The following is a 25389-nucleotide window of genomic DNA, read 5'->3' on the forward strand; positions in this document are numbered from 1 at the left end:
TGCTCTGGAAGGTTGATGGGTGGTGTCATGTCTTAAAATATGAGACAAAGAGAAAAGGTCTTACTTGGCAAATAACTCACTGCTAGTTGTTTTACTTTATCTTGGGAAAACGTGATGAAATACTGGAACAATTGATTATCAGAAACAATTATATCAACATGCCATATATATATAATGTCCCCTGTTCTTTAATTTGGGTGTTACAATCTCCGTTATTTATTATTCAGAATCATATTATATTTCAATAGTCATACATGACCAACTTAAGAAAAACTCAGTTGAAAGTAAATTATTGTGCAAGCACAGAAGGATGTGTTATGTTCTTGCTGCTGTTTGATGTATTAATTAATCACAGAGAGTAGGCTATTGTATTCACCAGTGGGTTTACCAGTCCAGTGCAATCTCAAACACAAATGCAAATCTCAAACACAAACCGTTGTTCATCTACAACAATCTGATATCTGAATGTTGGCGCTGGATGGAAAAGTGTGCTCCTCAAATGGCTCATACTGTGTATCTATGAGGGCCCACAATATTGGCATAATGAGCTGCGTGTCAAAATGACATGGGCATTTCACCCACCTGTCAATCAAGTAGTGGTCAGAAGCCACGCAGTTAAACATAAATGGATTCTGTGCTGTTTGTTCAGCTTCAAGTATGTAGGGTGATTGATTAACTGATGAATAGATAATGTAGACTACATTATTAGCCGACACAAGATACATTTGTTAAATTTGACTTTTAGGCTAGATTGGGAAATAGTATAAAGCATGCATGCTACTCCCATAGGCTATTAGGCCCAGGAAGTTATGTATTTAAAGGCCCAGTGCAGTCAAAAATTTGGATTTTTTGTGTTTTATATATATTGCCAAACTATGAGGTTGGAATAATACTGTGAACTTGTGAAAATTAGGATAATGCCCTTTAAGTGTAAGAGCTGTTTGAAAAGACTGCCTGAAATTTCAGCCTGTTTTGGTGGGATGGAGTTTTCACCAGGTCGTGAATTAGTTAAGAAAGAGAGTTCCTAACCTCTCTGCCAATTACAGCTAGTTTTCAGTTCCCCCCTCCCCACTCGGACCACCCTCAGACAGTCCTAGCAACATGTTTGCTTTAGAAATTGTTCTTTGCTTGGAATATATATACTTCCCCCCCCCTCCAATAAGGGTCCTGTGTGGCTCAGTCGGAAGCATGGCGCTTGCAACGCCAATTGGGTTCAGCTGGGGCCACCCATATGTAAAAGTAGTGGCCCCAGCCGACTTGTAAGTCGCTTTGGACAAAAGCGTCTGCTAAATGGGATATATTATTAATGGAAAACAATTACAGTAAGGTACTTAATTGTTACCCAGAAATTATTTGATATTGAGACAAAAATGGTTGCATTGGACCTTTAATAGATGTTGGCATTTTCCACATGATTAATTCCACAAAATGAACAGCCATATAACTGACTATAAAGAACTGACGATGGTGTTTTTATTTTATTAATATGACTATTCCTGTATTCCGGATTATGTGAATGCAAAATGAACAACATGTGGGGAGACAATTAAAATGACAGGATCCAATAACTTTCCATTTGGTGTTTGTCATGTAAATGTATTTACCTTGAATCACACATGAAGCTAAAACGGGATTATTTTTTGGGGCATACCAAAAAGAGCACATTAGCGCCATCAAGTGGATATGTGTTCCAATATAAAACTCAGTTCCCGTGATGCATCACACCTCCATTTTTCATGTGACCCCAGACTGCCAATAAAATCGCGTTTAAGAAATTTCGCTTAAGCCATTGGCTGTACATCTCGGATGAAGAACATTTAAATTTGTGTTTGAAAAAATTCCGCACGATAGAGCGCCAGCGGTGACGGAAGTCATATTTGTTTAAAATTACTTACCTACAAGATAATTGTTCAAAATAAACAATAGAGGTAAGACTTCATCACTTGGTAAGGACAATTTTGGGTCTCGTTTCCAGGAGTTTGCGTTTTTTTTGTATATCACAATATTTGCTAACGGTAGCTAACTTTTTAAAGTAGGCAGTTATCTTGGTTAACGCTAGCTGGCTCACGTTAATGTTAGTTGACTAGTCAGAGTAGGGGCTATGTTAGCTAGCTAATACATTTGTTTTTTTAATGGGGAAAACTCTTTGTGTGTTACAGTTGACGTTTACAGTATTGAGAGTTCTGCAAACATGTCTACGCACAACTCGTTCAGTGTCGCAAAAAAGGATGAGAAGGGGAGAAATATTCAAGTCGTTGTGAGATGCAGGTAAACTAAACTTGACTTGTATGAAACCAGTGGGAGTTGGGACTAAAAGCAACTTGATCAAAGCTAATTAACTTGCTAGCTAAATGGACAAGAACATCAGTCTTTATCACAGCAACATTATCTAGTTAGCCTAATGTTTTCTTGCTAAATTCTCTGTCCATGCCTCTTCAGACCCTTCAACAACGCGGAACGCAAGTCTGCCGCCCATGGAGTCATTGACACAGTAGAAAATCGAAAAGAGATCAATGTGCGAACGGGGGGGATTGGCGACAAGGCAGCTAGGAAGACGTACACTTTTGATATGGTAACTAATGTAATGTTCTTTGTCTAAACTGGACAAACCACTATACTTGGGTTGCAGGGTCATTTGTTCCTAATGTGCAAATTACATGTTATCAAACCCTCGCCTCAGGTGTTTGGTCCATCTGCCAAGCAAATTGATGTCTACAAGAGTGTTGTCTGCCCTATTTTGGATGAAGTGATAGGTGGATACAATTGTACAGTTTTTGCGTAAGTACTACCTAAGCAGGGATTAAGTGGCATGTCCACAAGGTTACATTTAGCCATTTGAAGCTGACACCTGCCACTGAAGGTATTTGTCAATTTTGTACATGTTTTTGACTAAATATTTTCTTTCTGTCATTTAGATATGGCCAAACGGGAACAGGAAAGACTTTTACAATGGAAGGAGAAAGATCTCCAAATGAAGAATTTACATGGGAAGAGGTATAACATAACTTGTATCAGATCTGTCAATTAACTTGTTTAAAAAAAATAGTTTTCAGTATTTGTGATTTGAATGGACTCTTTCAGGATCCTCTTGCTGGTATCATTCCCCGGACACTTCATCAGATATTTGAGAAGCTGTCTGAAAGTGGGACAGAGTTTTCTGTCAAGGTTTCCTTGCTGGAGATCTACAATGAAGAGTTGTTTGACCTGCTGAGCCCTTTTCCTGACGTCACTGAACGTCTTCAGTTGTTTGATGATCCACGTAACAAGGTACTAACAGTCTCTTATGTACGTACCTAATGGGTTGAGTAACGTGTCTGTCAACATGTCACTGCTGCCCCCCCCCCAGGGTGATTTTCTTAATCTAATGGTCATATTAAAACCTGCATTTGAAGATTAAATACCATTTCTGGGCCTCCCGGGTGGTGCAGTGGTTAAGGGCACTGTGCTGCAGCGCTGGCTGTGCCACCAGAGACTCTGGATTCGCGCCCAGGCTCTGTCGTAACCGGCCGCTACCGGGAGGTCCGTGGGGCGACGCACAATTGGCCTAGCGTCGTCCCGGTTAGGGAGGGTTTAGCCGGTAGGGAAATCCTTGTCTCATCGTGCACCAGCGACTCCTGTGGCGGGCCGGGCACAATGCGCGCTAACCAAGGTTGCCAGGTGCATGGTGTTTCCTCCGACACATTGGTGCGGCTGGCTTCCGGGTTGGATTTCGCTGTGTTAAGCAGTGCGGTTTGGTTGGGTTGTGTATCGGAGGACACATGGCTTTCAACCTTCGTCTCTCCTGCTAATTGTAGCGATGAGACAAGATAGTAGCTACTAAACAATTGGATACCACGAAATTGGGGAGGAAAAGGGGTAAAAAATAAATATATGTATTTTTTTTAAATTTTTTAAAATTTTACCCCTTTTCCTTCCTAATTTTGTGTTATCCAATTGTTTAGTAGCTATTATCTTGTCTCATCGCTACAACTCCCGGATATCTATATAATTAATTTCTGTCCTTCAGAGAGGTGTTATCATCAAGGGCCTGGAAGAAATCACAGTACACAACAAAAATGAGGTTTACCAGATTTTGGAGCGTGGATCTGCCAAGAGGAAAACTGCCTCCACTCTCATGAATGCCTATTCCAGGTAAACCTGCATGTCTGACCAAGTAAACTTGTCTCATACTAAACCACAAGGTGTAAATGTTTAGTTGAGTGTTTGTTTGTATTTATCTGCCCCTTTGTGTTTTTCAGCCGCTCTCACTCAGTGTTCTCCGTCACGATTCATATGAAGGAGATAACTGTTGATGGAGAGGAACTGGTCAAGATTGGAAAACTGAACTTGGTATTGTTACCTGGTATTACCTACAAATGCATTGTCATGCACGCTTTACCAGTGACATACAAAGATGGATAGCACATTTGACCTGTATGTTCACCTGCTTGTGTTGCCATCAGAAATTCTAGCTAACCTGACCCTCACCTTGTAGGTTGACCTTGCTGGCAGTGAGAACATTGGTCGGTCCGGGGCTGTGGACAAGCGGGCGCGTGAGGCTGGCAACATCAACCAGTCTCTGCTGACACTGGGCAGGGTGATCACTGCACTGGTGGAGAAGAGGCCCCATGTGCCCTACAGGGAGTCCAAACTCACCCGCATCCTCCAGGACTCATTGGGAGGCCGCACTAAGACTTCCATCATTGCCACAGTTTCACCAGCCTCCATCAACTTGGAGGTGTGTTTGTCTGGCTTTGTTATGTTCTCTTGGCTTCAATGTCTAGATTGATATCTAATTTGATTAATGCTCAACTTGTCGTTTCATGAAATCCCCAGGAAACTCTGAGCACACTGGATTATGCCAACAGGGCCAAGAACATCATGAACAAGCCTGAGGTGAACCAGAAGTTGACAAAGAGAACTCTCATCAAGGTATATAAGCACTGAACAAAACCTCTCAATTTGAGTATGCATGCTCTGTTTACTTTAAGCATGTGTATTTTATTTGTGGTAAAACATCTGGACTGAAAATATTGAATTTCATCATCAGGAATACACAGAGGAAATTGAGCGTCTAAAACGGGATTTGGCTGCCACTCGTGACAAGAATGGAGTGTATCTGTCATCTGAGAACTATGAGTAAATGCCCATTATACAACACACAAATGTTGTGTATGAATCAAATGTTTATTTCTAAAGTCTGAATCGCTTCAAAAGGAGAAAGTATATTTCATTAATCCCCTTAGGAGCATGGCAGCTACGATATCTTCCCAAGAGGATCACATAACTGAATACACAGAGAAGATTGCTGCAGTGGAGGAGGAACTGAAGAGCGTAAGCTTATTTAGAAAGTACTCTCATATTTTACTTCCTTTTTTTGGATGAGCAGCACCATGGTTACCGGCTCCACTTGACTCATCAAACATGTGTAACCATCCCTCCTCCCCAGGTTACAGAGCTGTTTGAGGATCGCAAGGAGAAGCTGGACAAGTGCACCAATGACCTAGAGGAGAAGAACCAGAAGCTGCAGGAGACTCACAGGGACCTGCAGAAGACCAAGCAGAAGCTCACTGAGGAGGAGTTTATAGTGTCTGAGCTGTCCACCACCGAGGAGAAATTGTACACCACTGCAGACAAGGTTAGGGTGACATCATTACGACCAGTTAGGACAATGTATAAGGGCTTCTACTAAATGACTAAAATTACACTTTTGAGATATTCAAAACTGTTTTAGTCTAACGTTATGAGTTAATGTTATCCCAGTTGCTGACAACTGTTGACGAAAGCACCAAAGACGTGTCTGGCCTGCATGCGAAGCTGGAGAGGAAGAAAAAGGTTGAGGAGCACAACTCTGAGATCCAGATGAGTTTCGCAGACTGCATGGATGCTATGTTCAGCCAGATGCAGAAATCTGTAGAAGACCAGCACAGCAAGCACCAGGGCATGCTGGACTCCTACAAAACCTCAGTTGGTGAGAAGCTTGAAATGGTTCAGTACTTTGAGTGATATGAGCGCATCATAGAATTTGATATCCAATTTAGTCTTTTACTCTCCCCCCTCAGAGGGTCTTCTCCCAGTCAACAACAAAGCTTTCAAAGGAGCCATGGCTACTGTAGCCACGTCCTTCTGCAGCATCAAAGACCTGGTTGCTGATGGCATGACCAAGTGTCAGGCTAAGATGATGGAGCAGGAGACGCTGTGTGTGGAGGCTAAAAACAGTCTGCACCAGGTTTTGGTAAGAAATGAGGCTCTCTATTGTCTGATCTTTTCTATTTTTTTTGTTGCATGAATCTGTATGAATAGAGAGGTGGGAGAGGTTTCATGATAAATGCAATCCTGGGTTAACAGGAGGAGCATAAGCTGGAGCTTGAGGAGGTCCTGGTGGCCCAGGTGTTGCCTGGTCTGAGTGCTGTCATGGCCATGAATGACAGCCTGAGGAAGACACTGGAGACCCACCGTGCCCTGGCTGCTAAGGTAAGGGAAGCTGGCTGAAATAATGCACAATACTGTTCTCAAAATACTTTTGAGTATACATGATGGACAACTTTGTGAATGTATTCCTTTTCTCCAGATGGAGTCCATGAAGGTGGAGACGGCGTCGTTCTTCAGTGGCCATGCCCAGGACCTGGCTACCCTGAGGGAGACTGCAACAGAAGGTCTCGGCTCCCTAAAGACTGAGCACGACAACCTGAAGGAACAGATCAGCAGAGCAGACAAGGAGCACCAGACGGTACGGCCTGGAATCTGCTTGGTTGTGTAGTCTAAAGCAGGGGTGTCAAACCTATGGCTTGTAGGCCATGGGAAAATATCGATATACTTTAAAATGACTAAAATGTAATCGAAACTGTCAAAATAATGGACCAACGTTCAGTTTCTTCACTGTATCCAGTTCGCTAATCATCACAAATGAAACCTAGACTGAAAGAGCATGAAATTACAAAAACGATGGACTATTGTTTTGGGCAAATGTTGAGTGTTTCAATGTGGCCCCCGGGACTAAATTTGTATGACACCCCTAGTTTAAAGTGTTCTCTTATCACCCTCTTACTTGTTTTCTTTTTCAGATCATTGCAAAGTAATACTACACCTTGAGATTCACAATGGTGTTGCTCTTGCAGTGGTGTCTACTTTGCTTTGATGCCATTGATCAAGTCCCTGTTCAACATCTAAATGTTGATGAAAACCCCTGTCATTCTCACCATCAAGGCTGTATGGTCAACAAGTGTGCTTTTCTATCTGACCTTGTGACAACCCTTCTGTTTCTGATCGTACAGGGCATGACCCAGGTGATCCAGTGTCTGCAGAACCAGCTAAACCTCCTGGCCATGGAGACCCAGAATAACTATGCCGGCCTGATGAATGCCTCTGACGCCCTGCAGGTCCCTGTTCAGTCCCTTCAGCAGACCCTTCAAACGTAAGTGCAACTGGGCTGTCTTAACTGGGCCATTGACCTGTCTAATGATTTCTGTCCATAGTGTGGGCTTTGTTCATTTGAATCTGCATATTTTTCACCTGATATGTTTGCCAGGGCAAAGCCACTAACTTTGCTGCCCTTCTCCAGGAGATGCAGTGTGTCTGAGAACCAGACCGCCACCCAAAAGGAACGTCTAGAGTCTACCACTGCCAGCTTGATCTCTGAGGTCCAACAGACTGCCCAGGAGGCCATGCGCACAGTGGACGAGTCTTCTGGCTACTGCAGCCACCTGCACAGCTCTCTGACCCAGCTAGGTGAGAAGAGTCTGCAGTGGTGTGTCTCTACCGAAGATGGCATTGACTCCCAGGCCCAGGCTCAGCTCACCCTGATCAGAGACCAAACCGCCTCTGCTCAGACCCTGCTAACGGTAAACTATACACTCAGATTGTTAGGCAGTTTTACCTCAAACGGATACTTGTTGGTGTATGAAATGGAGTACTAAGTATTTTTTTAGCCCTCGACAGTTTTTCTTGCACTGCAATTTTTGTTTTGCAAAATTGGTTAGCTTTGAAATCCCTGCGCAGCTTCTTACATGTCTGTAATCATTATGACTGAAATCTCAACCTTTGTTTCTCTGTGGTGTGATTCAGAGAGTGGAGCAGAGCTGTGAGGAGAGAGTCCAGGAAGGGAGTGGGCAGCTGAAGCAGCAGCAGGAGATGGTGAAGGAGGGTCTGGGGTCCATGAAGGAGCAGATGTCACTGGACCAGAACACCCTGGAACACCACCAGACTGAACTCAAGGCCCACTTGGAGGATGGCCTGGCCCGTGTCCACAGCTTCCTCAGCGATGAACTCCTACAGGATGTCCCAACTGGTGAGCCTAACATGGATGTAATGTTAATCTGGGTTTTTTCTTTTCTACGTATTTGTCTGAGTCACTGACCTGTCATGTTTACTTCAATTTGTTCTGGTAGGTGCAACTCCTCGGAGAAGGGACTTTGTGTACCCTCGTCTCTTGGCCAAGTCGAAGAGCAGAGCAGAACTGCTGGAGAACCTCTGCCACAAGCAGGAGGAGCTGCAGACGGCCCTTTTCCAGTGTGACGCATTGGAGGAGGAGAAGCAGGTTGATCAGGTACACTTCAGAAAATTAGAGCCCAGTATTTCCTGGTTGGGTCATGTGGGTTTGGGGGCTGTATGGCAGATTACATTGACATGATTACATGACGTCAACTGTACAGACTATGAACTTTAACTGATCTTGACTGTTCAGCATGTATGACATGTAATGACAATGAAAAGGGTGAATTTCAGAGAGTACAGAGTAGCTTTAACCTGACTGTTGCCATAGGACTCTCTGGAGGATGAGGTGAGCGGCTATGGCTACGTCACTGAGCTGCCTTACATAGACGAAAACCTCATGTGCTACGAGAGCGGGAGAGTGCCGTTCTTCAAGGTAAGATTACTTTGGTGTTTCTGTTTGGTTAAGTACTGTCATCTCCCAGCTATAGATGGCATTGTTTGATTGTAATGTTCTCTTTCCTTTCAGCAAAAGAAGGCCGGCAAGAAAGAAAAATCTGTTAATCGCTCCAAGATGGTAGATAATGATACTCAGGCAACGCCGGTCAGGTCAAAGTTACCACTCAGGTGTCAGAACTAGTAGAACTAGTTCTAGATTTTCAACATTTCTAGCCCCTCTGAGTTTCACGGTTGATGTTATGCTCCATCCGCTCCGTTATCCACCACAAATCAGTCAATGTCCAAAAAGGTAGAACCAGCTAACCTGCTTTTACGCCATGATTTAACCATTATATGTTCAGTGTTTTAGAGATTTTTTTTTTTTAGGCTGCAATATGGACCTGACTCAAGTCCAATAGAAATGTTATAGATCTGTCATTCAAAATGAAAGCAAGTCAAAAGTGCTTGATCTGTTCTATGCTACCTGTTTTTTGGGGGGGTGTTTTGATTTTGTACACCAGCTTCAAACTGAAAATATAATGTTTTTGGTTATTGAAATATATTTTAGTGGTTTAGATGGTACAATGATTCTGTACACTATACATTGCTTGTTTTGTCAAACTGAAATGAGGGAAACTATGAATTTTAGCAACCAGGAAATGGCAGATTTCTGCATACTTCACCTTTTTTAAAGGAGTAGTTTCACCATATTAAAACAAGTGATTCATGTAAAAGGGTTGACCTTCAAATCAGGGACTTTTTTTTTAATACCTTAATGTAAAAGTAATTACATATTCAGAAATGACTTTCAAAGCAACAATAAATAAGGCTTTCTAAAGGTGGTAAACAGATGTTGGTTAAAATGTCCTTTGTTTACTCTGACTTCTAGTGAGATGCTAAAGTGCCAATCAGCATTATTGATATTTATTCATATAAAATCGTTTGTGTTCTATATTAAAGGCACTTCATTCTAATATAACATGCTTTTAAAATGAGGATTTGTGCACAATTTCTACTTAAAACAAAGGGGTGCAAAGTTATTTGTGGAACTGCCCTTTTCTGTCATTTTAATATTCATTGGTTCAAACCTTCGATTTTATTAAAGTTTTGACAAATGTAAACGTGTCATTTTCTCACTCACGGGGTTGGCGTAAAAACATGTTCAATTACTTAAACATATTGGCTCGACTCTAGGTTGTGCCTTTAGATTTCGAGAAAATCCGCAAATAAGGAAGAATGTTTCACTTCTCTTTGACTATTCTAAACCCAAACATCGGCCAGGTCTGCTTCGTAAGCGTCCCCGGAAGTATCAAGATGTTGCGCCTTTGGGTTTAGAAACTGGTGTAACCACCCAGATAGTAAGGCGGACATTTCTGAGTTTACTAGTTCCGACTAAAATAGCTACGTTTTTCAGACAAATGTGCTTTGATTTGGCGCGTTTGTTTAGCATCGCCTGTATAGGCGGAATTAGCTTATTTTAGACAATGACGCTCCAACCTTGTTCCTGGAGTTACCCTCCTGTAGGTTTTCGCTCCAACCCCAGTTGTAACTAACCTGATTTTGTTTATCAACCAGCTAATTATTAGAAGAATGTGTTAGATTAGGATTGGAATGAATATACAGAACGGTAGCTCTCCAGGAACAAGGTTGGAGAAACCTGTTTTAGACCAATTTTGTCCTGAAGTTAAATCTCCAGCCAACCCGTATGCGCTGTTTTTTTTCCTGTTTTGGTTCCCCGGTCTCCTTGAACAATAAGCTTTCCTAGATAAATTCGATAGCAATCCACGTCTGCGAAAAGTTTGCCTAGTTCGCGCCTCCGTTTGATCGTATCATTAGCCGATGGTGTTGATTCTTGTGTTGCTACAGGTTTGTTTTATGAACGTCCCTTGCTTTGGAGGACACGTTGCTTTGGATAAAAGCATCTGCTAAATGGCATTATTACTAGTTATGTATTATAACATAATGCCACCCTAACCCTATATATGACGCTGCGCCATCATATAGAAAAAGCCACTCCAGCTAGGTAATTTATTACCAACACCTTGCTTTATAACTAGCTAGCTATATGAGCTAGCTATCTTTAGTTTCTTTGAACAATTTACATATACTAAGTAGGGAAAGCCAGATAGTAGTATATTCGTCGCTGCTAATGTTATTCTGCCAGAGATACTTCAAAGCTTCTGGGATTTCATTATCTTGTTGAATCTAAGCTAACTAGTTATCTCTCCAGTCATTTGCATAAGCATTAAAGCTACAGCACAGTCTGCACGATTTCCCGCAAAACCTGGACCTGTACAAATCAGCTGCGCTTGACAATCTGGACCCACTATTTCTGAAACTATTACCAGCCTGTTCAACCTGTCTTTCATATCGTCTGAGATCCCCAAGGACTGGAAATGCGCCACTACAGACCCTGGTTCGATCCTGGTCTGTATCACAACCAGCCGTGATTGGGAGTCCCATAGGGCAGCGCACAATTGGCCAAGTGTCGTCTGTTTTAGGGTTTTGCTGGGGTAGGCCGTCATTGTAAATAAGAATTTGTTCTTAACTGACTTGCCTAGTTAAATAAAGGTCAAATAAATAAAAATGTTTATGTAATTGCTAAAATATACTCAAGCACTATTTAATTGTTAATTTAAAAACATCTATTTACAGATAGCCAGGGGTACACTTCAAAACTCATACATAATTATCAAAGAAGTCATGTGTTTAGTGAGTCCACCAGATCAGAGGCAGTAGAGATGACCAAGGAATTTATCTTGATAAGCATTCAAAATGTAAGTATTTTTGGGTGTCAGGGAAATTGTATGTAGTGAGAAGTACATTATTTTCTTTCTGAATGTATTGAAGTAAAAGTAGTCAAAATATAAATACTAAAGTACAGAAAACGAATTGAGTAGTACTTTAAAGTATTAAAGTACTTTTATTTACTAAGTACTTTACACCCTTTACATCCTTTCTAACTCAGTTGCTGGAGAGGAAGAAACTGCTCAGGGATTTCACCATGAGGCCAATGGTGATTTTAAAACAGTTAAAGAGTTTAATGGTTGTGATATGAGAGAACTGAGGATGGATCAACAACATTATAGTTACTTCACAATACTAACCTACAAAGAAAGAAGCTTGTACAGAGTTTTTAATCCTGTTTGCAAAGGCACTTTGTTAATACTGCAAAAAAAAAAGGACATTAACTTTTTGTCCTGAATCCAAAAAAAACACATCCCTGAGTACCACTCTTCATATTTTGGTTGTGGCTGCATCATGTTATGGGTATTCTTGTCATCGGCAAGGTCTAGGGAGTTTTAAAAAAATTAAAAAATACACGGAATACAGCTATACGCACATGCGCAATCCTAGAGGAAAACCTGGTACAGTCTGCTTTCCAACAGACACAGGCAGATGAATTCACCTTTCAACAGGACAATAACCTAAAACCCATGCCAAATCTACACTGGAGTTGCTTACCAATATGACACTGAATGTTCCCGAGTGGTCAAGTTACAGTTGACTTAAATTGGCTTAAATCTATGACAAGGCTTCAAAATGGCAGTCTTCCAATGATCAAAAATTAACTTGACAGTGCTTGAAGAATTTTTTTGTATAATAATGGGCAAATATTATACAATCCAAGTGTGCAAGGCTCTAAGACTTACCCCCAAAAGACTCACAGCTGTAATCGCCGCCAAAGGTGCTTCTACAAAGTATTGATTCGGGTGTGAATAGTTTTGTAAATTAGACTTCTATATTTAATTTTACAATAAATTTGTACAAACTTCTAAAAACAACAAAATGTGTAATAAGTCAAGGGGTAGGAATACTTTCTAAAGCATTGTATGTTATTTTCAGGTATACTGGCTCTGGCAGCCAAAACAGCGAAGGACTCCATCTAAACGAATCAACTCTCAATTGCAACAGATTCATAAAGCCCTTTACTTTCATATCCCATCAAAATAATTTCACAAATGCAAAATACACACTTACAGTCCACTGTTTCAACCGGCTTCATCACAGTTACAGCCGACAGTTTTCAGTGACAACACGTTTCTGGCGGCTTTATTCCGTTACACGCAGGTGTTCGGCGCATTCTATATGGCTAATTAGCACAAGTGGTTCCTCTGTCTTCAGTCTGTCTTCTGTAAGCATGCACTGTAACATGGAGATATGGCCGCGAGGGAACACTAACCCTATAAAGGTGTGTATCAGTTGAACCGTATGTATTAAAAAAAGATTTCTCGCTGATATGAAAGACAAGGTCTTTATGTTTCCAAAACCGTGCTGCAAGTGATGCATGTCAATGTTCAGGCCGAGCCTATGGGGCTCTTAACAAAACTCCCCCGTACAGAAGACGCCTTTGTCCAATGACTCTTATGTGTGATGTAATGGAATTGCGAGTCATGACTCATGATCAAGGGCTGATCCTATCATAACCCAAACTCTAAGATTGTAGTTTGTTTTTGTTGTCAATCTAAGTGTTTGTAAACCAACAATGTGTGCTGAGGATCTAAAATGTTTTTAAAACCACCATGCCAAATTCATAGACTGTCAGTCTGTTCAGAGGATTTGAGCCCATCTCTTAGTTAACCCCACAAAGTGGCAGCTCAAGCGGTTGAATTGCTGAATATGTGAAAGGTAAATGCAAGCACCAGATAACTAAATACCAGTGATGGATAGATCACTTGGCTAGCTAGGCCTGTATTACTTGCTTGACACTCAGCTTGGTTTTGTTTTCCAGGTGTGTATGGCATGCCAGTGCATGCTCATTGCTTGTGATGGAGCTGTACCAGAATACCACGTTGAACAAGGTGACTACACCAACCATGAGGAGCTCATCAAACACGTTACATTTACAGAGGACGTCAACTCTATCGCGACGGAGGTGAGAAAGGCCACTGTTCATGATTCAATGGGTACTGTGCTGTGCTTGAGAATGTAGTGTCATTCACACTTGTATGGAATTGAACATATTTCCAAATACTCTAGATGCTGGAAAATATATGAATGACATCTTCCAGTCTCTGTCCTTCCTTTCTCTTCGTGGTTCCTTATAAACCAACAGGCTTACAAGGTCAGTTTGGCAGGCTCTTTGTTCTTCGCTGGGGTCTTGGTTGGTAATGTTTGTTTGGACCCCCCTCTGACAAGATTGAAAGGAAACCAGTCTTCCTAACAGGTGAGGAGAATGAAGATCACAACTTTACATATTATGATCATAATCCATATCCTATGAAGTAGTTGACAGGCTAATATGATGTAGTCTGCTTTTCAGCCCAGCTAATAGTAAAAATCTCAGAGATATGGTTAGGCCTCATCATTCATCATAAAAAACAACAACAATTGGCCGTAGACTGCTAGTGCATTGATAATATGCTCTTCTACTGACTTTCTGTTTGTTTGACCCACTGTTTCTCTCTCTGCTTCTCTCTCGGCCTCTCTCTCCCAGCTCTGTTCTTCGATGTTTTGTTTTGGTTATGCCACAGCCTTTGCTCCCAGCTATGAGGCGTTTGCATTGTCCTGCCTGCTAATGGGTCGAATGAATGGGGGAATGTCCCTCGTCTGTTTCGTGCTTACTCAGGAGTATGTGGGCAAGGCCTACTGGGCCATGACAGGTACAAATAATCATCATGACACTGACAGATGTTTGTCAGACACAGCTACAGTAACCGAGGAGGGTGGGACTAGGATTCGACAAAGGGTAAATTGTAGTCAGTGGGAACAAAGTGAAATAAGATGGGGGTCTGGCACTATTGGAGAGTGTTTTGTCCCAACTATTTCAATTTAGTTTTTGGTGTTTGTGTTTTTCAGGGACCTTGCTAATATGACCTTTGCATTAAAGGCTTGACTGACACCTTTCCCAATACATTTGACCCCATATGTGAGACTACAGTTTGCTGATAGAACAAATGGCAAGATGCCCTTTTTGTCACCTGTCTTTGTCTTATTCCTGTTTTTCGGGCTGAGGCAGGACTCTCCCGGAGTCTCCATGCTGGCTGTATTCCGGTGATTACACGGAGCAGGCGGAGGAGGTTCTGCAGTACATGGCCATGCGGAATGGGAACGGCAACGCCACAGCCAAAGTGAAGCTCCGCAGGTGTCCTGGCTTCGTCAAGATGTAACTAGGACAATGATGGCCCTGGTCTCCTCGGTCTCGTCACCCACCTAGTGCTCCGCTGGAGGACCGTGGTGGTGTCATGTATGTCTGGTGAGCATACAGACCATAACCTGAACCACTGGGAAACCACAAAGGGACTCGCTTTTTACCATGTCATTAACATGCACATGGACAGTGTCAACAGCTCACAATGATGCTTTTCAGTTCAGTATACATCGTTTTAAAGACCTTTCACACTGAAGACGGCAAACATGAATGATCATAAATTGACGCTGTCTCTGGATGTGCTCTAGGTATTCCTGCTGCCTGGTGTACAATGGGCTCATCATGAATGCCAGTGAGGACGATGGGAACCGCTACTTCAGTGTTGCCATGTATGGATTGGTGGAGCTCCCGGCCTACCCTCTCTGTATCTATTTCATAAACAAGCAGTGGTAAGATTCTCACCACCTGTCATGATATCCTATGAATTGAAGTGTGCCAGTGGTGCACTGAATAAATGTCTTGTTTTGTGGTTAAAAATAAAAAGTTTAATTGTAATAGTTTCACAATACTGTTATTCTCATCACACCTGTGCTAGACAGTTAGAATGTATGCTTGTTTTTAGGTCTGGGAGAAGGAAAACATGGCTAGCTTTCTGGGGTTATATCTATGCACTATGTTAATCCCAGAAAACACTGGCAAGGGCATCCCATCTACAGTCTGACAGAATATATTAGATACATTTTTATTCATAATGTGTTTTTTTAAAGCTTTGTTACCCTGTCTTTATTATTTAGGGACTGTGTTCAATGCTACCTCTTTAGATTGTTTTTTTTAGGAAAGCTGTTGGTCAGTGTGCGTCTATACGACTGAACTGTAACCCACTATTATAAGGTGAGTGCAGTGCAGACAGCCCACTAACAGATCCCACAAAATTACTTTTATATAGTACAGTAGAGGGCGCTGTTTTTTAAATTATGGCTTCAATGAACTTCTGCATTTCAATTGAAGTTCTCGAAATGCAAAATGTTTTTGTACAGTATGTTGAAGAGGTACTTAAGAAAACGTTCTGTGCTTTTTCTTGATGTCAGGAACGCTGGTCTTGGGGTCTGCTCAATGTCCTGCTGAGTCGGAGGGATCCTGGAACCTTTTTTGCCCTCTACGGTACGGCAGAATAGAATTAATATGATGATGGACAAAGAAATCATCAGGATTGTAGTTTATCAAGTACAAAGTCCACTTTGGGCTTTCTGTAAGTGTTGAAATTGTGTTATATAGAAGTTTTGTTTTGCCTTCTGTCAGATTGTATGGTATTCACTTGAGCCCCTGAAGTTCGTGCTGCACTTGGTTTGCGGGCAGTAGATAGCCTAGCGGTTAAGAGCGTAGGGAGAGTAACCGAAAGGTCTCCGGTTCGAATCCCCGAACCATATTGGGTTAGTTACGCCCTATCCTCGGATGCCAGGCTTCTCACGTAGTTTGAAGACCTGGGGAAGTTCCCGTCAGGAAGAAGATAAAAAGGAGTGGACTATGGCAGGGTTTGCCACACAAAACCAATCACATATTTTGTATCGGTGGAGTGCCGAACAGGGTTTGTGTTTCTGAAATGTTTTCTGATTTTCAACAGGCTAGCAGGCATAAGATACAAAACTAATGTCTACAAAAACGTTGGCTGATACGGTAGGAAAAGAGACACCGGCAAAATCAAGAGAAAAACAAAGATGGAAAAAAAGGAAATGCCTCTCCTGAGGGGGAATGTAATTTCTACTCAGAGCCAATCAAATATAAGCGCTGAAAACAATACTGAAGTTCTCCAGAATTCCAATAGTCGAGACGGGACGAGAAGGATGGTCATGCATGACTAGTTACGCCCTGTCCAAATGTACATTTACAATGCTCTTAAAAAGGACAATGCTTAACATTCTGTATCTTGGGGGGGTTGGTTTGTGTTCCCTTTTACAGACACTTTGTTTGAAGAGGACCAATTGAAAACGAGCCACAAACTAAATCAGTGACTATGAACGAGAAAACAATCTGACGAGAGGGACTATCGAAGCCTGTTCACACACGAGTGCTTTCTCACATCAAATCAGATGTCCTCTTGTTTCCATGGTGAAGCAAGGACAGGGCTAGCTACATGCCCGTGATGGATGGTGGACCATTTTACAGGGAACAGCACACATGTTTTGAATCTTTTCATGTTATTTTGTTTCTGTGTGGGGGTTGTGTGATACGTTTTGTACTGTACAATGAAATGTGAAGTGCCTTCTAAAATCGCTGTTTAGCAATGTAGATAATGTCAAATGGGATTATAAAGTAACAATTAATCATGTGATATCAAATGGAAGAGAATTACAATTACTGTCAAAGGTTCTCTGTTTCTAACAATTTGAAGCATGTAGTTTAAATGGGTGGTTTCATGATGTTGGGTGATTAGGCCTGGCTCGCAGTCAGAGTTTCAATTCATCCCAAAGGTGTTCGATGGGGTTGAGGTCAGGGCTCTGTGCAGGTCAGTCAAGTTCTTCCACACCGATCTGTGTATATATATTTTCACACAGGCAGCCCAATTCTGGTCTTTTGAACAATCACATCAGATCTTTTTGATCTGATTGGTCAAAACGACAATTAGTGGGAAAAAAATATTGGAATTGGGCTGCCTGTCTAAACACAGCGAAAATGTGAATGGTTTGTGCAGTATTCTAATTTGTACAGTATTCTAGTACCCCCCCCCCCCCCAAGTCATTGGTTTACGTTGTGCTCCAAGGTGATGCCAGAGCTATAATTGTGATTGTTAACATGACAGCAAGTAGTACAGTGGTGTGTAATACAGGTAACTGACAAAATATAAGGAACACCAACATAAAATGTCTTCATGGGACATGGGCCACCAAGAGCCAGAACATCTTCAAAACACCAGTACAAGTGTCTGGAACTCAATTAGAGGGATGCGACATCGTTCTTCCATGAGAAATTCTATCATTTAGTGTTTTGTTAATGATGGTGGAAAACACTGTCTCAGGTGCTGCTCTAGAATCTCCCATTGGGATGGCATATGGTTTACATCGTTTTCATGCTCATCTGACCACTCGCGCCCTGTGGATGGGGTTATTGCTATCCTATTGGAGCCTAGCCATGGTAGCCAAAATAATGGCCTGCCCAGTGTTTATATACAGTACATGACCGTAAGCATGATGGGATGATAATTGGTTAATTAACTCAGGAACCACACCTGTGTGGAAGCACCTGCTTTCTATATACTTTGTATCCTTCATGTACTCATGTTTCCATTCATTTGGAAGTTACCTATATATTTATGAGAATGACTTGAACATGATCATAAATTACACAAACCTGCACAGTGTTTATGCCCTTCAAAATTACGCGCTGAAATTTCTCTTCTATTAAAGCAAAATGTGTTAGACTGTAACAGGGTGTATTGTAATGTTAATGGTCACTAATGTATTCTTTTTTTATTTTGAGGGGGGGCATTGTAATGTTTTATATCTATATAAATGATGTTGAATAAAAGTGATATATTGATACCAGAGGGCGCTCTAGTAACAGTCACTGCTATTGTCAGGGGTTTGTGTCACCATTGACGCAGACAGGAGAGGCCCAGTTCAACCATATCGCCCAGAAGCTGTCTCATCAAAGACTGAGAAGAAACCGCATAATGCGTTTCCCCATCATTTATAATTATGCCTTATGGCAGAGTTGGCCCATACCACCGGTTCAACAAGTAGTTGGAGCGAGTTGAAGAGTTTAAACTGTAATCATTGTTTTCATTATATACCTCTGACACTGTGCTTGCCAGCACAGAAATCCCCTTTTGAAGTAAATAAACAGTCTTCAACAAAAGTTTGTTGAAAATGTCTTGAATATACTGTATATAGAATGATTATAAATGACGTGAGGTCAGCTTAATATCAAGCTCACAACCACAAAGGTTGGATTCACTTCAATTTTAAGAGTGTACATCCTAATGCAAGCTCAAGTGCTTATTCTACTTACATAAAGTAACTTGTGGTCTGCTACCATCATTATTTTATGACTGAGCTTGAGGTTACTGCCCACCACTGATTTGAGGTCATGGAATTGCTGCACCTCACACTGAACAGCATATTGTGTGACAAATCGATTTGTCACACAATTGCTCTTGCTACAGCATATTTTTGTGGATGGGTGAAAGAACGCAAAGCAGAGAGGTAGATAGCACACACGATGTGGCTGGGTGAGGTTACTTCCAATCCCTGTCTAATTAGAAGCCAATTTAAAGGCATGTCAGATGATTCAGCTGAATGGTTGTATAAACTAAATAACAAACAGGAAAGTCTGCAGCCGCAAGGTGATTTCATTATTCAAACTGGCACTGGAGACTCGGTAAACACACAAAATATTGTTCACACACTTGCCCACATACACACTCAAATAAAAAGTTAAGGAACTGGTCAGATAACTAACCCAAACCCCAATTTGTCACTTAACACTCAAAAATAAGCATTTTCCAACAGTACAAATACTGTATCTTGATATTTATAGTTACAGTGCATTCGGAAAGTATTCAGACCCCTTAACTTTTTCCATACATTACAGCCTTATTCTAAAATGGATTAAAATGGGTTTTTTCCCCTCATCAATCAACACACAATAGCCCATAACAACAAAGCTATAACAGGTTTTTAAAAAGTTTTGAAAATGTATTAACAATACAAAACTGAAATATCACATGTACATAACTATTCAGACCAATTACTCAGTACTTTGTTGAAGCACCTTTGGCAGCGATTACAGCCTTGAGTCTTCTTGGGTATGACGCTACAAGCTTGGAACACCTGTATTTGTGGAGTTTCTCCCATTCTTCTTAGCAGATCCTCTCCTCTCAAGCGTCGCTACACAGCTATTTTCAGGTCTCTTCAGAGATGTTAGATCGGGGTCAAGTTCGGGCTCTGGCTGGGCCACTCAAGGACATTCAGAGACTTGCCCCGAAGCCCTTCCTGCATTGTCTTGGCTGTATGCTTAGGGTCGTTGTCCTTTTGGAAGGTGAAGCTTGGCCCCAGTCTGAGGTTCTAAACTGGTTATCAGTGCTCTGGTGCAGGTTTTCATCAAGGATCTCTGTGTGCTTTGCTCCGTTCATCTTTGCCTCGATCCTGACCAGTCTCACAGTCCCTGGCGCTGAAAAACATCCCCACAGCATGATGCTGCCACCACCATGCTTCACCGTATGGATGGCACCAAGTTTCCTTTGGATGTGAAGCTTGGCATTCAGGCCAAAGAGTTCAATCTTGGTTTCAACAGACCAGAGAATATTGTTTCTCATGGTCTGAGAGTCTTTTAAGTGCCTTTTGGCAAACTCCAAGTGGGCTGTCATGTGTCTTTTACTGAGGAGTGGGTTCTGTCTGGCCACTCTATCATAAAGGCCTGATTGGTGGAGTGCTGCAGAGATGGTTGTCATTCTGGAATGTTCTCCCATCTCCACAGAGGAACTCTGAAGTTCTGTCAGAGTCGGCATCGGGTTTTGGTGACTTCCCTGACCTAGACCCTTCAATTTTGATTCTCATAGTAAAGGGTCTGAATACTTATGTAAATAAGGTATTTACGTTTCTTATTTTTTGATACATTTGCAAACATTTCTAAAAACCTGTTTTCTCTTTGTCATTATGGAGTATTAGAATAAGGCTGTAACGTAACAGTCAAGGGTTCGGAATACTGCCTCCAGTCATCTCCATTAAGTTGATGAGGCATAAGGAGGGTAATGGAAGTGTGGTTATGGGTTTGAGTGGGTGTGGGTGTGGGAGCACTGAGCTTGTGGCCAGGTGAGTAACGTCGACACTGACCCACTGCTGAACTTTCCAGGAACAACGCTGTCAGATCTCTAGAGAGAGTGTGTGTGGGGGTGGGACTGCAGGGGTTGGAGTGTGTGGTGTTCTTGAGAGCATGCAGGAGAGTGTGTATTTGTTCTTGTGGTAGCCTATTGTGTGGGTTGCTAACAGTAAATGTGCTTTCACTAGTCCATATTTATGTGTTTATTTAAGCAATAAGGCACGCAGGGGTGTGGTATATGGCCAATATACCACGGCTAAGGGCTGTTCTTATCCACGACGCAACACAGAGTGCTTGGATACAGCCCTTAGCAATGGTATAGTGGCCATATACCACAAACCCCCAAGGTGCCTTATTGCTATTATAAGCTGGTTATCAACGTAATTAGAGCAGTTCAAATAAATGTTTTGTCATACCAGTCGTATACGGTCTGATATACCACGGCTGTCAGCCAATCAGCATTCAGGGCTCGAACCACCCAGTGTATAATTAAGATTTTATCAGTGTTACATTTTTTATTAATGTTAATAGTCTTTTACCCACAAAATTATCCAAGTAAAATGCTAATAGTAGCTCACTGATTTTTTTTTGTGTGCTTTATGGTCAACTCAAGAACAATCTAACAGCCAGTATAAGCCAGTATAGTATTTTCTGCTGGTTCCTTGCTATCTTTTTTTCAGACAATAAGTTAAAGGGCAAATAAATGATTCTGAAGTTCTTCAGAGAGGAGTCAAATCATTACTAGTATATTCCTTTTCTTTTGTCTAACATGGGTATAACAGCTCTGACTCTGAATTGTTGTGATTGTCAGTGAGCTTGTGTCAGAAGTGGACATTTTGAAAGATTTGTGGTGGCGAAAAAAAAACAGTTCCTCTACACAGTGAGAGGATGGGCCATATTCCCAGCAGTCTAACAGGGAAAAATGCAGAGTCACTGCTCTCCACAGTGAGAGGATGGGCCATATACCCAGCAGTCTAACAGGGAACAATGCAGGGTCACTGCACTCCACAGTGAGAGGATGGGCCATATACCCAGCAGTCTAACAGGGAACAATGCAGGGTCACTGCTCTCCACAGTGAGAGGATGGGCCATAAACCCAGCATTCTAACAGGGAACAATGCAGGGTCACTGCTCTCCACAGTGAGAGGATGGGCCATATACCCAGCAGTCTAACAGGCAACAATGCAGGGTCACTGCTCTCCACAGTGAGAGGATGGGTCATAAACCCAGCAGTCTAACAGGGAACAATGCAGGGTCACTGCTCTCCACAGTGAGAGGATGGGTCATAAACCCAGCAGTCTAACAGGGAACAATGCAGGGTCACTGCTCTCCACAGCCATCGCTCCTGCCAACCATTTTCAACCTAGGGGGACAGACGACAAGTGGGGTTGAGCACTACCAGAGGGGACAAGGTTAATCCTCCTGTTGTGTTTGTTTCATGTTAATTAGTTCTGTGTTCCTGGTCCAAAATGACTGGCCCATTATAGCTGATAGGAAATCCATAATAATACATACTGTATATTATTACCTAATGTTGTGTTAGATCTTTTTATCAACTCAAGTTCTTGTGAACATTACAAGTTTTGAACTTCTATTTGCTATTTATGGCCTGTAGGCCTCATTGACCTGATCTCATACAACTTGTTTTTGAGTTTTAAAAAAGTATTATGTATGGATTATTTTGACTATAACAACTATTCAGGTGAAACATATTGTGCTATATATCACAGACTACTTTGAGTCAAAGTTTATCAAGGACTCTCTTCTTCCTCATCAGTGTAACGATCAAAGATATGATCAAGAGCCTCACTTACAGTATATCGTTTGGTCATTGTACTGCCACAGAATGAATTGTGAGGAAGGCCTCAAAAAAGCTTTATATACCAGAGCTGCGAGAAAAGTTCTATATATTATTGAAACCATGTGTATGTGACAAATAACATTTGATTTGATTTGATTTGAAACAATGTTGAGATTGTTTGTGAGAATGCCAACAGGTGTGGTTCCTGTGGGGGAAAGATTATATTGGGGAAAGGTTCCCATGGGGGTTGCCATGGAAGCCAAGAAGAGAGTGAGGTGTGTGTGTGTGTCCTCAAACACACATGAATGTGGGGGTCTGGGAGAGGAAGTGTGTCCATCTGATGAATGGGAATGTGCCTGACCTCAATTTTATACACCAATTGTAGTCTCACCAATTCATTTCTAATGACCGGTCATTTTTGACCGGGAACACCACAGGTGTACAAAAGTTAAATAAAACACCCAAAATGTTATGAAAATCATCTAAATGTATTTTGTGTGTTCAGATGCCCTATGTGGACAAAGTCATGGAACCTTATGACAATCAGAATAAATGAACTACATTTTTCAGAGAGAAAACTTGTAAATCGGTCCAATTTGACCGGAACACAGCAGGAGGTTTAAGTTATATTTTTAATTTGTCAGAGTTCTGCATACAGATACACACCTGCTACACTCTAGACGTGTGTATATGTGATTGTATATTGTACGTGCGCGTCCGGGGTGTATTATTTTCTTAGAATCAACATAAATCCCTATCCCCAAATCCCTGAATATTTCCTCTGTCTTTATTACATTGTAATCTGCAACTGTAACCGTTCTAACCCTACTCCTGGCTGCTGCAGCACAGTGGGTGTGAGCAGTGAACGGGCATGTAGCATAGGGCTGGGCCAGGCTGAAGCAGTTCAAACATTGAGTCATAACTCAGCTGCTGCCACTCCACTGTGCTCCCCTCCACTGGGCTCTGTGTGAACTCCTGCACGCTGGATGACCTGATGTTATCTGCTGCTTTCACACTCGCTGCGGCTTCTGGTTGTAATTACACTGTGTATAAAGCCTCCTGCCGGTGAGTCTCTCAGAGACTGAGGCCTTTCCACTCTTTGAGAAAGAGCTGGAGGAATGGAGGGAGGGAGATGTGCAGGTGGGGGTTAGAGATGGAGGAAGGGGTTGGGGAACTTTCCACAGATGGAGATAACAAGGATGAGAGTAGGCCAAGGTGATGAGAGTAGGCCAAGGTAATGAGAGTAGGCCAAGGTGATGAGAGTAGGCCAAGGTGATGAGAGTAGGCCAAGGTGATGAGAGTAGGCCAAGGTGATGAGAGTAGGCCAAGGTGATGAGAGTAGGCCAAGGTGATGAGAGTAGGCCAAGGTGATGAGAGTAGGCCAAGGTGATGAGAGTAGGCCAAGGTGATGAGAGTAGGCCAAGGTGATGAGAGTAGGCCAAGGTGATGAGAGTAGGCCAAGGTAATGAGAGTAGGCCAAGGTGATGAGAGTAGGCCAAGTCTGACCTATGAGGAAATGGGACACATGCATCATTCATATTCTTAAATACCATATTTCTCTGTTTCAGTTTTATTATGTGTGGGGAACATATTGCCTCTCGCATAGACTCCAAGAAACTTCTTGGACTTGACTCTGTTTTTAGTGATCAATCAACTTACCCCGTTTCAGCTCACACCACCCTGCTTGCAAACATACTGTACCATCCTGAAATTGCTGATAAAATGTTTAATTAAAGGTATAATTGTCTATCTGATTTAGTAAAGATAAGAAACTCCAGTAGTACACTGACTGTTGATTCATGCCAACATGAGATCTGTACTGACAAGGCCAAAGCCAAGTGCCTTACTTGCTGTAACATGACCTGTTTAACTGAGTGCATTCTCCTGATTTTTGGCAAGAGCCTCAAAAGGGTCTGGAACGTGGTACTACTCCGCCTGACAGTTGAAGATGGAAGGTAGCGCAATATTCAAATAAAATAAAATCAACGTTTATTGGTCGCGTACACAGTTGAGCCGATGTTATAGCCTAGTTAAATAAAGGTTAAACTTTTATTTTTATTTGTATAATTAGCGGGTGCAGTGAAATGCTTATGTTACTAGCACCCAACAATACAGTCAAATGTCAAACAAGTACAAAAATAATACTTGAAAAAAAAATATTGAAATGTTAGAACGAATTCAATTAACCCAAATAGCAAGTATTCACTATTCACTGAGCTGCTGATTTCTCTTTATCTCACAGATGTAGAGGAGGCTAGACATGTTGTCTGGGGGTGACAAAAAGATGGATGACTTGCTGCTCAGCCTTGGGAAAAGTGAAATCAGATGATGAATGTGTGGCCAGAATCTGGAGGAGACGGCTGTTCCCTCTAATGACTTGTGATGATACGTATTAACCTGGAATTAGGTGCAATGAGACGAACTTGAGAAGCTGGAAAACACAGTGCAGTGGATTTACCCAAACCTGTGGAGTGACTGCTTTTAAAGTCTCCAGCCTTTTGGAACGTCAATGTATGAGTAAAAAAAGAAACTGAAAGTAGTGACTTATAAATCCTATAAATATAAATAACCCACAACAAACCCTACAAAACGTATGTGTACATGGCTGCTCATGTTTGTCCCCTGTGCATTAAAGTGTGTAGTATGTGCATCAGAGATTGTCTGTCTGTATTTATGTGAATGAAGTGTCGCTGCAGTGTCCCGGGCGTATCCCCACGCCCGCTGTGTGACCTGGTCACCCTCCCTCCTTGTGCAGAGCTGCCACAGTTCAATTCCCACCATGGGAGCAGACTGAGGGAAGCAGACTGTTTAAAATACTCCTCTTGATGTTATATCA

The 25389-nt window shown here is 41.9% G+C and overlaps 1 protein-coding gene and 1 long non-coding RNA gene across 4 annotated transcripts; both read left to right on the top strand.

Moving 5' to 3' along the window:
• The first annotated feature begins 1813 nt into the window (after positions 1-1813).
• On the top strand, positions 1814-9968 carry LOC135511100 (kinesin-like protein KIF11-B). Of its 2 annotated transcripts, none has more exons than XM_064932635.1 (23): positions 1814-1946; positions 2160-2268; positions 2440-2572; positions 2681-2778; positions 2916-2994; positions 3082-3267; positions 4007-4131; positions 4239-4329; positions 4475-4717; positions 4816-4911; positions 5030-5118; positions 5226-5313; positions 5429-5617; positions 5743-5950; positions 6042-6214; positions 6328-6453; positions 6551-6709; positions 7254-7393; positions 7541-7820; positions 8044-8266; positions 8367-8524; positions 8741-8845; positions 8939-9968. In XM_064932635.1, the coding sequence occupies exons 2-23, from the start codon at positions 2192-2194 to the stop codon at positions 9047-9049; spliced, it is 3177 nt and encodes a 1058-aa protein (XP_064788707.1). In that variant the 5' UTR covers positions 1814-1946; positions 2160-2191; the 3' UTR covers positions 9050-9968. The 2 variants fall into 2 exon arrangements, with proteins under 2 accessions (XP_064788707.1, XP_064788706.1); XM_064932634.1 differs by having other exon boundaries at positions 1814-1928.
• A 3625-nt stretch (positions 9969-13593) lies between these two features.
• Positions 13594-18477, top strand: LOC135510039 (uncharacterized). Of its 2 annotated transcripts, XR_010451053.1 has the most exons (8): positions 13594-13723; positions 13904-14014; positions 14285-14450; positions 14807-15043; positions 15247-15387; positions 15774-15829; positions 16027-16099; positions 16895-18477. It is a non-coding gene; the product is annotated as an uncharacterized LOC135510039 (long non-coding RNA). The 2 variants fall into 2 exon arrangements; XR_010451052.1 differs by having other exon boundaries at positions 15247-15829.
• The last annotated feature ends 6912 nt before the right edge of the window (positions 18478-25389 follow it).

This window comes from Oncorhynchus masou, chromosome 23, assembly GCF_036934945.1.
Source record: "Oncorhynchus masou masou isolate Uvic2021 chromosome 23, UVic_Omas_1.1, whole genome shotgun sequence".
NCBI lineage: Eukaryota > Metazoa > Chordata > Actinopteri > Salmoniformes > Salmonidae > Oncorhynchus > Oncorhynchus masou.

Excerpts from the sequence above, each read along its gene's own strand:
- LOC135511100 (XM_064932635.1), top strand. The coding sequence starts at position 2,192 with ATGTCTACGCACAACTCGTTCAGTGTCGCAAAAAAGGATGAGAAGGGG. Across the intron at positions 4,718-4,815 it reads CAGCCTCCATCAACTTGGAG|GAAACTCTGAGCACACTGGA; the intron begins GTGTGTTTGTCT and ends TGAAATCCCCAG. Across the intron at positions 5,618-5,742 it reads TGTACACCACTGCAGACAAG|TTGCTGACAACTGTTGACGA; the intron begins GTTAGGGTGACA and ends ATGTTATCCCAG.